Genomic DNA, 19,010 nt, shown 5'->3' with positions numbered 1-19,010 from the left:
TGATAATAAATTTAAAAGGCAGGCAGGAACCGACCTTCATTAAAACTTTATTGTGTATGTATTATTCTAGACACTTGATAAACATCATCTTGTAGTTCCTACTGAACACCACTTTTGCTCATAAGAGTGTCATTTATTACACTAGAAGGAATCAATAGCAGAATAACTGAGGCAGAAGAATGGATAAGTGCCCTGGAAAACAGGATGGTGGAATTCACTGCCATGGAACAGAATAAAGAAAAAAAGGATGAAAAGAAATGAAGACAGCCTAAGAGACCTCTGGGACAACATTAAACACACCAAAATTCACATTATAAAAGTCCCAGAAAGAAAAGAGAGAGAAGGGACCCAAGAAAATATTTGAAGATGTTATAGTCGAAAACTTCCCTAACATGGGAAATGAAATAGCCACCCAAGTCCAGGAAGTGCAGAGAGTCCCAGGCAGCATAAACCCAAGGAGAAACATGCCGGGACATATAGTAATCAAATTGACAAAAATTATTAAAAGCACCAAGGGAAAAAAAACAAGGGAACTCCCATAAGGTTAACAGGTGATGTCTCAGCAGAAACTACAAGCCAGAAGGGAGTGGCATGATATACTTAAAGTGATGAAAGGGAAGAACTTACAACCAAGATCACTCTACCTGGCAAGGATCTCATTCAGATTTGATGGAGAAAGCGAAAGCTTTACATACAAGCAAAATCTAAGAGAATTCAGCACCACCAAACCAGCTCTACAACAAATGATATAGGAACTTCTCTAAGTGGGAAACACAAGAGAAGAAAAGGTCCTACCAAAAACAAACCCATAGCAATGAAGAAAATGGTAATAGGAACATAAATATCGATAATTACCTTACACATGAATGGATTAAATGCTCCAACTAAAAGACACAGGCTCACTGAATGGATACAGAAACAAGACCCATATATATGCTGTCTACAAGAGACCCACTTTAGACCAAGGGACACATACAGACTGAAAGCAAGGGGATGGAAAAAGATATTCCATGCAAATGGAAATCAAAAGAAAGCTGGAGTAGCAATACTCGTATCAGATAAAATAGACTTTAAAATAAAGAATGTTACAAAAGACAAGGAGGGACACTACATAATGATCAAGGGATCAATCCAAGAAGAAGATATAGCAATTATAAATATATATGCACCCAACGTAGGAGCACCTCAATACATAAGGCAACTGCTAACAGCTATAAAAGAGGAAATCAACAGTAACACAATAATAGTGGGGGGCATTAACACTTTACTTACACCAATGGACAGATCATCCACACAGAAAATTAATAAGGAAACACAAGCTTTAAATGACACAATAGACCAGAGAGATTTAATTGATATTTATAGGACATTCCATCCAAAAACAGCAGATTACACTTTCTTCTCAAGTGCACACAGAACATTCTCCAGGATAGATCACACCTTGGGTCACAAATCAAGCCTCGGTGAATTTAAGAAAACTGAAATCATATCAAGCATCTTTTCCGACCACAACGCTATGAGATTAGAAATCAATTACAGGGAAAAAACCATAAAAACACAAACACATGGAGGCTAAACAATACATTACTAAATAACCAAGAGATCACTGAAGAAATCAGAGGAAATAAAAAAATACCTAGAGCTCTTTGGTCTCGGCGGCAGAAGCGAGATGACGAAGGGAACGTTCTCGTTTGGGAAGCGTCAGAATAAGACGCACACGTGCCGCCGCTGTGGCTCTAAGGCCTACCACCTTCAGAAGTCGACCTGTGGTAAATGTGGCTACCTGCCAAGCGGAAGAGGAAGTATAACTGGAGTGCTAAAGCTAAAAGATGAAATACCACCGGGACTGGTCGAATGAGGCACCTAAAAATTGTATACCGCAGATTCAGGCATGGATTCCGTGAAGGAACAACACCTAAACCCAAGAGGGCAGTTGTTGCAGCATCCAGTTCATCTTAAGGATTTCAATTATTAGTCACGCAATAAATGTTCTGGTTTTGAAAAAAAAAAAAAAAAAAACCTAGAGGCAAATGACAACGAAAACATGACAATCCAAAACCTATGGGATGCAGCAAAAGCAGTTATAAGAGGGAAGTTTATAGTAATACAATCCTACCTCAAGAAACAAGAAAAATCTCAAACAATCTAACCTTACACCTAAAGGAACTAGAGAAAGAAGAACAAACAAAACCCAAAGTAAGTAGAAGGAAAGAAATCATAAAGATCAGAGCAGAAATAAATGAAATAGAAACAAAACAATAGCACAGGTCAATGAAACTAAAAGCTGGTTCTTTGAGAAGATAAACAAAATTGAAAAACCTTTAGCCAGACTCATCAAGAAAAAGAGGGAGAGGACTCAAATCAATAAAAAATTAGAAATTAAAAAGGAGAAGTTACAACAGACACCACAGAAATACAAAGCATTATAAGAGACTACTACAAGCAACTCTATGCCAATAAAATAGACAACCTGGAAAAAAGTGGACAAATTCTTAGAATGGTATAACCTTCCAAGACTGAACCAGGAAGAAATAGAAAATATAAACAGACCAAACACAAGTAATGAAATTGAAACTCTGATTAAAAATCCTCCAACAAACAGAAGTCCAGGACCAGATGGCTTCACAGGTGAATTCTATCAAAGATTTAGAAAAGAGCTAACACCCATCTTCCAAAAAATTGCAGAGGAAGGAACACTCCTAAACTCATTCTGTGAGCCACCATCACCCTGATACCAAGACCAGACAAAGATACTACAAAAAAATAAAATTACAGACCAATATCACTGAGTATAGATACAAAAATCCTCAACAAATACTAGCAAACAGAATCCAGCAACACATTAAAAGGATCATACACCATGATCAACTGGGATTTATCCCAGTGATGCAAGGATTCTTCAATATACACAAATCAATCAATGTGATACACCATATTAACAAACTGAAGAACAAAAACCATATGATCATCTCAACAGATGCAGAAAAAGCTTTTGACAAAATTCAACACCCATTTATGATAAAAACTATCCAAAAAGTGGGCATAGAGGGAACCTACCTCAACATAATAAAGGCCATATACAACAAACCCACAGCAAACATCATTCTCAATGGTGAAAAACTGAAACCATTTCTGCTAAGATCAGGAACAAGACAAGGTTGCCCACTCTCACCACTATTATTCAACATAGCTTTTGGAAGTTTTAGCCACGTAATCAGAGAAGAAAAAGAAATAAAAGGAATCCAAGTCGGAAAAGAAGAAGTAAAACTGTCACTGTTTGCAGATGAGGTGAAACCATACATAGAGAATCCTAAAGACGCCACTAGAAAACTACTAGAGCTAATCACTGAATTTGGTAAAGTTGCAGGATACAAAATTAATGCACAGAAATCTCTTTCATTCCTATACACTAACAACGAAAGATCAGAAAGAAAAAGTAAGGAAACAATCCCATTCACCATTGCAACAAAAAGAATAAAATACCTAGGAATAAACCTACCTAAGGAGGTAAAAGACCTGTACTCAGAAAACTATAAGACACTGATGAAAGAAATCAAAGATGACACAAACAGGTACAGAGATATACCATGTTCTTGGATTGGAAGAATCAATATTGTGAAAATGACTATACTACCCAAAGCAATCTACAGGTTCAATGCAATCCCTATTAAATTACCAATGGCATTTTTTTTTTTTTTTTTTTTTTTTTTTTTTTTTTTTTTTTTTTTTTTGCATTACGTGGGCTTCTCACTGCTGTGGCCTCTCCCGTTGCGGAGCACAGGCTCTGGACATGCAGGCCCAGCAGCCATGGCTCACGGGCCTAGCCGCTCTGCGGCATGTGGGATCTTCCCAGACCGGGGCACGAACCCGTGTCCCCTGCATCGGCAGGCGGACTCTCAACCACTGCGCCACCAGGGAAGCCCACCAATGGCATTTTTTACAGAACTAGAACAAAAATCTTAAAATGTGTATGGAGACACAAAAAACCCCGAATAGCTAAAGCAATCTTGAGGGAAAAAAATGGAGCTGGAGGAATCAGACTCCCTGACTTTGGGCTATACTACAAAGTTACAGTAATTAAGACCATATGGTACTGGCACAAAAACAGAAATACAGATCAATGGAACAGGATAGAAAGCCCAGAGATAAACCCACACACCTATGGTCACCTAATCTATGACAAAGGAGGCAAGGATATACAATGGAGAAAAGACAGTCTCTTCTATAAGTGGTGCTGGGAAAACTGGACAGCTACATATAAAAGAATGAAATTAGTACTCTCCCTAACACCATACACAAAAATAGACTCAAAATGGATTAAAGACCTAAATGTAAGGCCAGACACTATAAAACTCTTAGAGGTAAACACAGGAAGAACACTCTTTGACATAAATCACAGCAAGATCTTTTTTGACCTACCTCCTAGAGTAACGGAAATAAAAACAAATAAACAAATGGGACCTAATGAAACTTAAAAGCTTTTGCACAGCAAAGGAAACTATAAACAAGAAGAAAAGATAACCCTCAGAATGGGAGAAAATAATTGCAAATGAATCAACGGACAAAGGATTAATCTCCAAAATGTATAAATAGCTCATGCAGCTCAATATTAAAAAAACGGGCTTCCCTAGTGGCACAGTGGTTGAGAGTCCGCCTGCCAATGCAGGGGACACGGGTTTGTGCTCCGGTCTGGGAAGATCCCACATGCCATGGAGCGGCTGGGCCTATGAGCCATGGCCACTGAGCCTGCGCATCCGGAGCCTGTGCTCCACAACGGGAGAGGCCACAACAGTGAGAGGCCCGCGTACCGCAAAAAAAAAAAAAAAAATCAAAAAATGGGCAGAAGACCTAAATAGACATTTCTCCAAAGAAGATATACAGATTGCCAACAAACACATGAAAAGTTGCCCAACATCACTAATTATTAGAGAAATGCAAATCAAAACTACAGTGAGGTATCACCTCACACTGGTTACAATGGGCATCATCAGAAAATCTACAGACAACAAGTGCTCGAGAGAGTGTGGAGAAAAGGGAACCCTCTTGCACTGTTGGTGAGAATGTAAATTGATACAGCCACTATGGAGAACAGGATGGAGATTCCTTAAAAAACTAAAAATAGAATCACCATATGACCCAGAAATCCCACTACTGGGCATATACCCAGAGAAAACCATATTTCAAAAAGACACATGCACCCCAGTGTTCACTGCAGCACTACTTACAATAGCCAGGACATAGAAGCAACCTAAATGCCCATCGACAGACAAATGGATAAAGAAGATGTGGTACATATATACAATGGAATATTACTCAGCCATGAAAAGAAATGAAATTGGGTCATTTGTAGAGACGTGGATGGACCTAGAGACTGTCATACAGAGTGAAGTCAGAAAGAGGAAAATGAATATTGTATATTAATGCATATATGTGGAACCTAAAAAAATGGTACAGATGAACCGGTTTGCAGGGCAGAAATAGAGACACAGATGTACAGAACAAACGTATGGACACCAAGGGGGGAAAGTGGCAGGGGGTGGTGGTGTGATGAATTGGGAGATTGGGATTGACACGAATACAGTAATATATATATAATAGATAAGTAATAAGAACCTGCTGTATAAAAAAATAAATGAGATGCCAAAAAAAAAGGGTGTCATATATGACACTCTTTGCTCCTAAGTGCCATTTTTCACTATAGGCAATTTGAATAAAGTCAGAATCAGAGACATTACAGGAATTACTGAAGTTTTAATGTATTACTATAACTAGGATTATGTACTTTTTTTTCTGGTGAGAAAGAGCAAGAGGAATCTTCACAAGACTCCTAGAAATATTTCTTCCCAGGAATTTTTTTTTCAAATTATGAAGAAGCTCTGAATCCACAGTATAATCCTAATTCAGGGTTTGAAAACTAGTATAACAGTCAAGGTGACCTAGTATAACCAGGCCTTACCTGGGAATGTCCAAATAGGAAACAACCTGTAGATGAGTTATCTGTGATGGTAAAAGATGTTTCTTACTCTCTTCAGGTCCTCCTTCCCACCTCCAAAACACCAGCAGAAAAGACAGAAGATAACTTGGTCACTTCTCGCCTCTCCGCTTGTCCTTGTCTTTGCCTTTACCTTTACCTTTTGAATCCTTGCCATCATCTTTGTCCTTCTTGGGCATTTTGAAACCACCAATTTCCTTCCGCACCACAGTGCCTCGCCACCAGGCCTGGAGCTGGAAGAGGACAGGGAAGCGGGTACAGTTTGTAGTATGCCTGACAAACTGCATTCTTTCTACATAAGGCGATTGTTTTTTCATAAACTAACTTCTGTGAAGATGGTCTCTGAGACACAGAAGTGGCCAAGCATGCTATCCTTGAACAATGCTTGCCTGTTGTGCAGGACCCAGAGCTTAAGTCCTGGACTCTAAAGTTTTCAAGGAGTAAAAATAAAGAAAAGGGATCTGATTAGGCCTATCTTTCCCTTACACTTAGAAACCTGAGTCCCTTGTACTGCTGCTCTTTATGAACATCCAAGTTCCCTAAATCTAACAACCATTTGATCCAAAAGGGATGCTAGTTACCTGGACCACAGGCAAAAGCAAGAACTCAGTCAAAAATGTGCAGATAATGTAGTGATTTCAGTAGGTTTCCTGGTGCATTTCAATCTCTAATGATTGATGAAAGGATCAAAACTCCCCTTCAAAAAGGATTTAGTTAGCTCCCTTGAATATCTTAGTCATAAGACACAACTGTTCTAAATACAGTCTGGTCTACTTTCAAATCAGATTAAGCTCCAAAGACTGGGAGCAAATCCACTAATGAAAAGAAAACAAAAATGGTCTTCAGCTGCCTCTTACAGTTTTGCTCTAAATCGAGGAATCCTGACAAATAGAAAACACCAGATAAGCTCAATAAATACTTGCTAACTATACATCTGACTCCTAATGGAAAGCTCAAGTTTGGGTTTAAATACCTGGTCCTGAATGTACTTCAAAGTTTACTGCCTTAATACACCCCCTAATATACATCCCAAACCACAGCTTGCACACTGTAGGGTCTCAGCAGATACTCTTCTTTCAGAGAGAAGGGCAATTGTCAAAACTACAGTTTTAGTCCAGCTGATGTTATTCTTGCTTGAAAATATTTCCCAGAATCTGACTTGCCAGTTTCATCATCACTAATATATACAAGTTCATATAAAACTCTCTCTCTTTTTTTCTGAACTGCTACTTAATCACCTTCATCTTTTTCGAAAACAGCTCTTTATCTGAACCTAGCAGATAGCCTGGACTGACTTATAAATAGGATTTTAAGAAGTAGTAGTATATTAAAAAGAATTCCTTTAAGAGCTGTTTTGGTTAGAAATAGTATTCATAAGTTTGACCTCTGGGCACAAGTTCTAGGTTTTGCTTCCACTGCTAACCACCTCTTCCTTCCTGGACTAAAAATTGGGGGCATGTCCTTTTCTCTTAACTGTCTCCCTGCACCACGGACCGTGTGTTGGCAAAGTCCAATTATTAGGCCATGTTTCCTCACAGATTTCCTGCTCCACGTGTGATAATAAACGAGAGATGCTCTGCGTTCCTCAGTGTTTGGCCAGCTACAGAACTGAAAAAGCCCCAAGATGCCAATTACCAAGATGCCCGTTTTCTACCTTTATGATGCTCTTTAATTCCAAGTGATCCTGTTCTATCTTCTTCCGGGTCTTCTCCTTTTTTATACGATCTTCAATGATGACTTGTTCATATTCCCTTATCTGCAAAAGTAGACATCAATCATATGTTACAGGACTTGCTCACTAAGCTGTGGCCCAGCCAGCCCAGGTTTTTTGTGGGTTTTTTTTTTTTGTCTGCACCACATGACTTGTGGGATCTCAGTTTCCCAACCAGGGATTGAACCCCAGCCATGGCAGTGAAAGCCTGGAATTCTAACCACTAGGCCACCAGGGAATTCCCCAGCCCTGCATTTTTAATATAAAACTTTAAAATGAACCATGCCAGGACTTCCCTGGTGGCACAATTATTAAGAATCCACCTGCCAATGCAGGGGACACAGGTTCGAGCCCTGGTCGGGGAAGATCCCACATGCTGCGGAGCAACTAAGCCCGTGCGCCACAACTACTGAGCCTGCACTCTAGAGCCCATGAGCCACAACTACTGAAGCCCGTGCGCCACAACTACTGAAGCCCGTGCACCTAGAGCCCGTGCTCCGCAACAAGAGAAGCCACCGCAATGAGAAACCCATGCACCACAACGAAGAGTGGCCCCTGCTCGCCGCAACTAGAGAAAGCCCACACGCAGCAACGAAGACCAATGCAACAAAAATTAATTAATTAATTAATTTTTTAAAAATGCCCTCTTCTTTAAAAAAAAAATGAAATACTAACTTGATGTGTGGCTAATGACATCAAAATAATTAATTTTAAAAAACTAATAGAATGTATACCTACAAATAGCAGCCATCTTTTAAAAGAGAAATTTGAGTTCTACATTTATTCAATGAAACCATAATCAGAAGCTTTTTATAAATCATCATTTATAAATTATCTTCAGAGGTCATAAAGCAGAAATAAAAACAGTATCTAGCTCAAGGAGTTTGGGGAGGGTTAAATAAGTTATATATGTAAAATACTAGAAAAGTGCCCGGGACAGATCAAGCAATATAAAGTGTCGACTGCTGCTGTTATTATCCCCATCAATGAGGACGTCATCATCATCATCAAGAAAGAATCCTAGTGGTTTACATACATACCACGTTGTGACCAAAAATAGTATCCCCCAGCTACTGTTGCTTAGCTACCACCCACTCCTCAGTGCTCTGCCTTACAGTATTTAGTCTCTGCTTCCTTACCGTCTTTGCAAGTTCTTGAAGGTGTGCTAAGTCTCTGGCCTTAGCAGCTTTGAGAGCATTTAGTTCATTCTGTTTCATTTCTGTGTCCTTATCAAATTTCTCCATCCAGAACTCTAGCTTCTCCTCAAGTTTCTACTTGGAAAAAAACATTAAAATATGGCTCTACCAGACACAAAACAGTATATACTGTATGAAATCATTTGTATAAGGTTGAAGAACAAGCACAACTTTTCTATAGTGATAGAAGTCAGAATGATGGTTACTTTTGGGGGGAGGGTTAGTTTATTGATTGGGAATGGGGCAGGAGGGAGACTTCAGGGATGCTGTAAATGTGTTCTATGTCTCTGTCTGGATGGTGGTTACAGGGGTGCTTAACCATATTCATCAAACTATATACTTAATATTTGTGTACTTTGTGTGTGTTATTATCAATTTTAAAACAGGTGTGGGGACTTCCCTGGTGGTCCAGTGGGTAAGACTCTACACTCCCAATGCAGGGGGCCTCGGTTTGATACCTGGTCAAGGAACTAGATCCCACATGCATGCCGCAACTAAGAGTTTGCATGCTGCAACTAAGAGTCCACATGCTGCAACTAAGAAGTCCACATGCCACAACTAAAGATCCCGCATGCTGCAACAAAGATCCCACAAAATAAATAAATATTTAAATTTTTTTTAAAATAAAATAAATAAGTAAAACGGGGGAAAATGGCCTTCCACGTGTCCGGATAAGAGAAGTTGCAGTGAAGAGGAAAGGAATAAAGGGTAGGTAGAAATTCTGAAGGATAGGAATGGCATCAGACATCTCTTTGATTGCCAACACTAAATAATAGTCGAGAAGGGTACAATATTTTCAAAATTCTAAAAGACAATAAATGTGAATCTAAGATTCTATTCCTAGCCAGCCTCACATTCAAATGTGAGGGGAAGAAAGAAATATACCTGGTCTTTCTGAAAGAGTTAGTCAAGGATATACTTTATTTTTTTAAATATATTTATTTAAATAATTTATTTGGTTGCTCCGGGTCTTAGTTGCGGCTTGCGGGCTCTTTAGTTGAGGCTCGCCACCTCCTTAGTTGCAGCTCACCGGCTCCTTAGTTGTGGCATGTGAACTCTTAGTTGCAGCATGCATGTGGGATCTAGTTCCCTGACCAGGGATCAAACCTGGGCCCCCTGCATTGGGAGCATGGAGTCTTATCCACTGCACCACCAGGGAAGTCCCCCAAGGATAGACTTTAGCAAAATAAAATGAAAGAGATATGAATAAGAAATAGTAAAATGTATATTTAAGCTATATGTCATAAGTTTTTAGTAATAAATCATAATCTGGAACTAAATCACAAATTAGGCAGTATAGTCTAGTGGAAAGAGCACAAGCTCTGAAGGCAGATTGCCTAGGCTCAACTCCCAACTTTGGCACTCAAACAAGTTTACTCAGCTCTCCAAAGCCTCAGTTCTATCATCTGTAAAATAGAAATATATAATGAATGATTTCAACATGGGATGTAGGAGAGGAAAAGAAGAGGTAAGTAAAAGCTTTGCCTTAATAAAGGCAAGTAGATAGAGATATTGATCAGATTTAATAGAAAGAACAAAGTTAAATGTTTAAGGGTTACCACTGCAGGAAAAGAATGTATGACAAACTCCTGAAGCATGTGACTCAAGAATAAGACATCAAGAGGAGCCTTTAGATGGTACATAAACATGATTTTTTAAAAAATCAATCACAATCCATGATTCTGATTAACTTAGAGCCTGTCTGTTTGCTGCAATCATGTCTTTAACATCTTTCTAAATCTTAACACTTTCGTTTTCTTTTAATCAAAAAAAAAGAGAACAGGCTCCAGGCAGGCAAGAGGAGCTGGCTGAAATGTAATAACATCATCTGATATTTCTTGCACTTCTATTTACATTAATTTCTATTTACAGCAAATGATACTGGCTTTCCTTTTATAGCAATAATATTATCTTAACTGAAAATAAATTGATATCATTGTTTAGGTGAATAACTAACTAGAAAATAGTAGTAATACAGGTGGCATGCAGATATTACAAAACCAGGAAAGTGGTAAGCAAATAATTGAAGTTTGCACTAGAAAGCTGGAAATCAAGAAATAAAAATTCTATCAATTCCACTATTGGATGAGAATCTGTCTTCCAATGCAGGGGACGCAGGTTCGATCCCCAGTTGGGGGACTAAGATCCCACATGCCACGGGGCAAATAAACCTGCACACCACAACTACTGAGCCTGTGTACTCTGTAGCTCACGCGCCACAACTAGAGAAGCCCACACGACACAACAAAGAAGAACCCACGCGCCACAACGAAGACCCAGCACAGCCAAAAAAATAATAAATAAAATAAAATAATAATTTTAAAAAGGAGAGCAAAAACTAGAAAGCTTGAAAAGCAGGGAACATAAAATAATATGGAAACATTAAGTATAAACAAATGAAAATCACAATAAAATTAACTGGAGTAAATTCCTCTATCAAAAAAAAACCTCTCCGATTTTTTTAATCCAACTATGAGCTATTTATAAAAACCACAGTTAATATAATCAAAGGAAAAAGAAAGCAGGTTTGGCAATTAATATCTGGCAAAACAGAACTCAAGCCAAGAATAATTAAATGAGACAAAAAGGGATATTTTAAACTGATAAAAGGCAAGCTTTATTAAGAAGATACTACAGTTATAAACTTTTATATTCTAATAACATATTTTTGGAATATATAAAGCAAAAAATTAGAAATGTAAGAAATTGACAGATCCACAATCATCTTAGGAGACTATCACACCTCTCTGAAATTAATAGCTCAGGTAGACCAAAATAAATAACAATATGAAGAATTTGACAGCTAGACTAACAGACAATTCCACAACTTTGTACCTAACAGAGAAAACATTCTTTTAAAATACCCATGAAATATTCATATACTGTGAGCATATTTGAAGCCCAAATAAGAGTTCTACAAATTCCAATAAGCATAAATCTTATATTTCACATTCCTAGACCATAATGGAACACAGTAAGAGTGTAAAGGTCAAAGCACTGCTGTGAGCAATAGAAAGACAGCCTACACTCTTTTCTCTCCAACCTTAACTACTTGGACATTTAAAAAACACCCTATTAATAAGGGGAGGGGGAAGGGTAAGCTGGGACAAAGTGAGAGAGTGGCATGGACATATATACACTACCAAACGTAAAATAGATAGCAAGTGGGAAGCAGCCGCATAGCACAGGGAGATCAGCTCGGTGCTTTGTGACCACCTGGGGGGGGGGATAGGGAGGGTGGGAGGGAGGGAGACGCAAGAAGGAAGACATATGGGGACATATGTATGTGTATAACTGATTCACTTTGTTATAAAGCAGAAACTAACACACCATTGTAAAGAAATTATACTCCAATAAAGATGTTAAAAAAAAACACCCTATTAAATAACTAGGGTTAAAAAGGAAATAACAAATAATAATAACAACAACAAAAGGAAATAACAAATTGAAAACTAAAAATTATGATGCTTACAATTTACTTTTAAAGTCTCAAAAAAGGTAAGATGGATTAATGGAGGAAGGATGTATAGACGTGATAAAGCAAGAATAATAAAATGTGAATGGTAGAATCATAATTAGAAGATGGGCTTTGGGGCATTCACTGTAAAATTCTTTCAACTTTGTGTGTATTTGGAAACACTCATAATAAAATGTTGGGGAAAAATAAATAAATTTCAAATTATTTGGAAAGGAATGACAATGTAAGCATTATTTATTAAAACTTCAGACTGTACTCAGAAAAGTGTTGGTTTATATGCAGTTACAAGAAAATAAGGGACTTCCCTGGTGGCTCAGTGGTTAAGAATCTGCCTGCCAAATGCAGGGGACATGGGTTCAATCTCTGGTCCAGGAAGATCCCATATGCCCTGGAGCAACTAAACCCACAAGCCACAACTACTGAGCCCACATGCTGCAACGACTGAAGCCCATGCACCAAGAGCCCGTGCTCCACAAGAAGAGATGCCACTGCAATGAGACGCCCATGCACCGCAATGAAGAGTAACCCCACTCACTGCAACTACAGAAAGCCCGTGCGCAGCAACAAAGACCCAACGCAAATGAAAAAAATTTTTTAAGAAAATAATAAAATTTGAAAATAAATGAATTGAGTATTTAAGAAACTAGACAAAGATTAGCAATATAAGCTCAAAGAAAATAATTATACATAATTATAGTAATTAAATAATTATAAATAATACATGAACATAATTACTCAAAATTAAAGCAAAAACCAATGTGACAGGGAACAAAACAGATTTGCTCAATAAAACCAGAAGATGGTTTTTATGAAGACCAATAAAATGGTCAAACCTTTGGTCAAAGCTCAGCAAGAAAATGGGAGAGAAGACACAAATTTTTGAAAATAAAGGATGAAAAAGGTAACTTCAGAAATAAGAGAAAAATTTAAACTGTAAGAGACTATAGATCACATTTATACTAATAAATGAATGTTTTGATGAAATGGTTTGATGATTATTTTCTAGGAAGATATGTTACCAAAAATGGCTCAAAAAGAGTTTTTTTTTTAAGTAAAGACATCAGTAATCATTTTAAAAAATTGAAAAGGGAGCCAAATATCTCCTTTAAAATGATACCCAGCAAGACCGTTTATGACTGAATTTACCAGTTTCACGGAACAAATGGTAATCTATTTTGTTCTATTTTTATTTTTTAGGTTTCAGAGTATAAAAAGATGAAAAGCTTCCCAATTCAAACTGCCAAGCTAGCATAACTGATCACAATACAACAAAGAAGCACCAAAAAATGAATCTATAGGTTAATCTCATTTATAGAATATATAAATACAAAATAAAAATCTACAATTCTGTCTAGTAGAAGAATAATAAATTATGAACAAGTAGGATTTATCCCCCAAATTTAAGATGATTCACCAAATCTATTAATGTGTTTTAATTTATTAACAGATTAAAAGAGAAAAAGATCATATCATCTCAATGGATTAAAAAAAATCCATCTCATAAATCTGAATGCTCATTCCCGATTAAGAAGGAAAAAAAAACTTAATATATAACTAAAAGGAAACTTTATTAACTTGATAAGGTTTACCTCCCATAAACCTACAGTGCAAACGTCATACGATCCCCATTTGTGCCAATTATCAAATCACCATCCTCTCAGCTCCAAATCATCCTTCACTGACCCACTTTGTGAAACTTGGTGCTTGCAGTAAACATTTGTTTTGCAAGCTGGCAAAATGTGAAGCTTTGTCAGTAGAGGGCGCCAGAGGGACATGACAGAAGAGCTTCTCTCCTTGGTTCCAGTGTGCTTCCTCTTTTGTTTCAGGGGCACAGCTCACTGTGGCACAGGTGTGGGACATTCAGTGGCACTTGTTCACCAAGTTTTGCTGACACAGCAGAAGGATTCTTGCTTGCTAAACACAGTCCACAGTTCCCTGCTTGCCAGCTTTACCCCACTAGCTGTAAACCAGCTGTGACCCAGGGCAACAAAGCAAACATCTGTTTATTCCTTCCTTGCATACTGTCCTTTAGCCCTAGAGTTCTCTTTTATCCCTCCTTTGTAGCCAATTCCTTATTACAAGTTAATGATTCTTTTGTTAAGTGTTCTCTGCTCAAATTACTAATGTGGCTTCTGTCACCTAACTGGACCATAATGATATAGAATTCATACCAAAAATAGAGTTTGTCTTCCCACCTTCTAATTCACATGTCTTACTAAGGCATCTAAAATCCTTGCTTCTTCTGTTCATCAGATACAATCACCATAATGCAGTGAACATATGATGTTTTGTGGAAAGTCAAAGCAGGCAATATCTCTGCAGACCATAATATGGCAGAGAAAGGAGAAATGACATAGCCCTGATGTGAGACTGTGAGGGTGTACTGTTGGCCCTGTCAGGTAAAAGTAAACTTCTTCGGCAGTTTTTTCGAAACTAGTTTGGAGACAGGGACCTTAGTCAAGTTAATAGCTGCCTACCAAGTGCCAGTGGCCGTTGAAGATTTCCTCCAGTAAAGATACTACATCTCAAACAGTAGCTGCAATTGGAGTCGCCATCTGATTACATTTACATTAGTCCACAGTCGCTCTCCAAGATCATTCAACTGCACAGGCCAAACAGCTGAGTTAAACGGGGATGTGACAAGTGTCACTACTTCCACTTTAAAGCCTTTGATGTTAGCACTAATTTCTACAGTTACACCAGTGGTACAGCACTGCTTATGATTTACTATCTTGGTAGGGATGGGAAGTTCCAGAGACTTCTACCAGGCCCTTACTACCATAAAGGCCCTCACTCCATGAATCAGAGAGCCAACGTAGAAATTTTGCTGTTATCAAGTATGTCTATTCCATTCCTATGTTCAGTAACTGGGGAAAATAACCACAGAGTGTATCCACAGAACAGGTGGGCCCAAAGCAAATCAGACTTAAGTCGCCATCTATCACCTGACCACCATAATCCCCCATTTTGAGGAGGGGCCACAGTGTAGCTTTGAGTCCCTAGGAATTAGCATCAACTCACAGCCAATGTTTAGTAATCTCAAAAGGTCTGGATGTTTCCTTTTTTCCAGTGCATAGTCACTCTAATAAGTAGCCACATGTCCCTTGGGTAAGGCTTAGAGGAAGATTCACTTGCATTACTTGCAGCAGTGCTGCAGAGTTCATCCTCAGGGGGACCTGCTCCCTTCAATCAAGGTGCTCTGGGTCTGTGAAGTTACTTAGTCTGGAAACTGGATGAGAGGTCTTGACTCTTCATTGTGGTGACTCAAATCAGGTTTTTGGCAACTAGACTTGGACTTTTTTTCTGTTATATAGATCAAGTAATGCTTTATCATGCTGCCCATCAATTTTTTTCCTAGAGATACCACAATTAATTAGTCATTGCCAAACATCCCTGTGGGCAAAGGCTTTCTGATTACCAGTACCTCTCTGCTGCCCTCCATGGCAATCGTGTCCACCTTCGCTTTGGTAGTTAAGTGCTGCCACATGTCCTCTGGCACTCCATGAGCCCATCATCCCCACCAGGTATTCCCATTCTAAGTTGCAGGGTCCTATTCTTTACCAAGGAACCCTAACTTGCACATGAGAAACTTGGCATGACTATGAATTCATGTGTAATAGTGTTATACTCCACCTTCCTTGGTCTAACACCCTTAGAATCCATTCCCATACATATCCCCTGGGTTTCCGTCAATATATATCAGTAAAGTCTTGTAATTCTTTTGGAGTGTAAGCTATTTCCTTCTGAGTTATAGGTATCTGAGTTATCTATCAACCTGGAATCTGCTGAGATTTGACCCTAGTGATGGATCCAGGGGAAAAAGAGGTGATTGCAGTCGGTCTTGAGAATGAGCATCCCTTTTCAAGGCATCTGCCTCAGATGAAGTTATTATCACAGGGTTTTTCAGGAAAAGGAAGACTAATCTCAGACATAGGAGGGCAGGCTACTTCCACTGGCAAGAGAGGCTTACAGTGACTTGGGGGTTCAAGATTGTCAATTACATAAATCTGAGTCCCAACCAGGTGTTCCCATTCTAAGTTGCAGGGTTTATTCTTTCCCAAGGAACCCTAACTTGCACATGAGAAACTTGGCATGACTATGAATTCATGTGTAATACTGACTGAAACATCATTAAAACCAAGAATAGAAAAACGGTGCCACATTATTATTACTACTACTAGTAAACATTACACTTGCCAGTCTATCTGTACAACAAGCCACAAAATGGAAATAGACATATAAATAATGAAAGGGAAAATATAAAATTGTTATTATCTACAGTCAATAAGATTTTCTACCTAGAATATCCAAATGAATCAACTGAAAAACCATTAAAACTAATATGAGAGGACATAAGGAATCTAGAACAATATTACAAAACTGAATAGCATTTCCATACACCATGCACTTAGAGACATGTCCACTGACAGAAGGATGGTTACCTAAATTTTGGTATAACCCCCTCATGGCATGTTATATAGCAATTGTACTGCCTTAGAAAACATTAAAGACAGGGACTTCCCTGGTGGTACAGTGGTTAAGAATCTGCCTGCCAATGCAAGGGACACAGGTTCAAACCCTGGCCGGGGAAGATCCCACATGCCGCAGAGCAACTAAGCCCGTGTGCCACAAATACTAAGCCTGATCTCTAGAGCCTGCGAGCCACAACTACTGAGCCCACGTGCCACAACTACTGAAGCCCACATGCCTAGAGCTTGTGCTCCGCAACAAGAGAAGCCACCGCAATGAGAAGCCCGTGCACCGCAACGAAGAGTAGACCCCGCTCGCCATAACTAGAGGAAGCCCATGCGCAGCAATGAAGACCCAACACAGCCAAAAATAAATAAATAAATTTATTTTTTTAAAAAAGAAAACATTAAAGACAAAGTAAATTCTTTTTAAAAACTGAGTCTGGTAAAACATATATAGTATGATCCCATTTATGTCAAAAACAAATATAAATAAAAACAAGTATTTAGGTACATACACAAATATGTACATGAAAGGAAAAGAATATGGAAGAAATCTTTGGAAAGGGGAGTGATTAAGAAAGCTTTCGCTTTTTGAAAATCTATGTATTTCTGTACTGTTTCCAATTTTTCATTAAAAAGTATTTGTGTATCACTTGTGTTATTAGGCTGAAGATGTGAGGAACACTAACTTCATGCATCCAACATTGATTTATCCACCCACTCATCTGATTGTTATCAAATACCTGCTATACTTCTAACATTTGAAACAGGTAACATGACACATAATCCTGAAATTACAGGGGTACAGGTTCTAATAGCCTACTGATATATTTTTCAGTAAAGGCCTGTGAGATAGCATCTAGAAATTATTTTCTTTAACCACAGATTTAGAATTATTTGCTGAAAATTCATCCAGTTTCTCAAAGGCAGGCTATATCATGAGTAAGCTGGAAATTTTTTCCTTATTCATCCAACAGGGATATTTTGAAAGGTTCCATTCGGCTTGGTTTGTTATTAGTATTGGAAATACTAATTAAAACCATTCAGTCACATATAATTCACACAAGAAGAAATAAAATGAGTAAATAAATACATGGAAAAATGGTCAATTCTATTAGTAAGCAAAAAATGCAAAATAAGACAATACATTAAATTAGTAGACTTTTAAAAATATCTAAAACATTGCAGTACCCTGTGGGACAGGACCAAAGATGGATGGAGTGATAGAATTGAGGAATGTTAAGCCCTCTGTCATAAAACAGACCAGTGCCTTTGTAGAAGGAGTGAAAATGTGCACTTATAAGCCCCTAATGGATCAGCCTAAATGCCAAGGATTAGAATCCCGGATCCAGCATTTTGTACATAGGGGATGCACGGAGCACCCACATTTATTCCCTGAGGAAGAAACAAAAGCCAAAAGGGACTGTAATGACACGCTAGAGGAAGAAAATACTATTTTGGAGAAACCAACAAAGACAGTTTGTGTTGATACAGAAATTAAAAGCATCGTTTAACCACAGAAAACTCACCAAGATCTAGGAGGCAACAAAAGATTATTAGGCCAAAGAAGTTCTTGCTTGAATATGAAAGAATTTAAACATTCTTTCATTCCTGTCCAAAAGAATTAGAGATGGAAGAAGCAAAAAGCAATTTTAAAATGGACATGTATTTACATACACCTGGAAAACTGTGCCTTGTGTTCAAATTCATTAAAGCCAGATCCTGCAAGTAAAAAAAAAAAAAAAAAAAAAAAAGTCGAAAACAGCTAGTTCTATTGAGGATACCTTGAAATTAGTGCTTGCATAAATTTCTGATGTCAGTGTAAAATAGAAAGTACTAGCATTATTTATCAAAAGTCACAAAATAACAGACTCTCTGAATTAATAATCTCATGCTTGAGATTTACTTTTAGTAAGTAATTGCAATGAATAAAACAGTTATTTGGGCAAAGCTTTCATTACTGAATTATTTATAATAATGAAACTTTGGAAATAACCTAAATATCCAAAACAAAAGAGTAACAAATTATGGAATAACCATTCAATGGAACATTATAAAACCACTTAAAATTATTTTATGAAGAGACTGTAATAAAATGGAAAAATGAGTAAAAAACCAACTGGCAATTTTTTAAAAATTAATTTATTTATTTTTGGCTGTG

General features: G+C 37.9%; 1 protein-coding gene and 1 pseudogene across 2 annotated transcripts in view; one reads left to right on the top strand and one right to left on the bottom strand.

Moving 5' to 3' along the window:
• Positions 1–1,669: 1,669 nt before the first annotated feature.
• Positions 1,670–2,019, top strand: LOC307053229 (large ribosomal subunit protein eL37-like; annotated as a pseudogene). Its single transcript has one exon. The product of its transcript is annotated as a large ribosomal subunit protein eL37-like (transcript).
• Positions 2,020–6,084: 4,065 nt separating this feature from the next.
• DRC9 (dynein regulatory complex subunit 9) overlaps positions 6,085–19,010 on the bottom strand; it is a gene marked incomplete at both ends in the record, with an annotated part of 36,516 nt that continues 23,590 nt past the window's right edge. The window contains 4 exons of the mRNA XM_079705203.1: positions 6,085–6,225; positions 7,647–7,748; positions 8,843–8,974; positions 18,527–18,571. Coding sequence (XP_079561329.1) covers positions 6,085–6,225; positions 7,647–7,748; positions 8,843–8,974; positions 18,527–18,571 — 420 coding nt within the window. The remainder of the gene's footprint in view (positions 6,226–7,646; positions 7,749–8,842; positions 8,975–18,526; positions 18,572–19,010) is intronic.

This window comes from Hyperoodon ampullatus (genome assembly GCF_949752795.1).
Source record: "Hyperoodon ampullatus genome assembly, chromosome: 5".
Classification (NCBI taxonomy): Eukaryota; Metazoa; Chordata; class Mammalia; order Artiodactyla; family Ziphiidae; genus Hyperoodon; species Hyperoodon ampullatus.
This window is presented reverse-complemented; position numbering and strand designations above follow the sequence as displayed.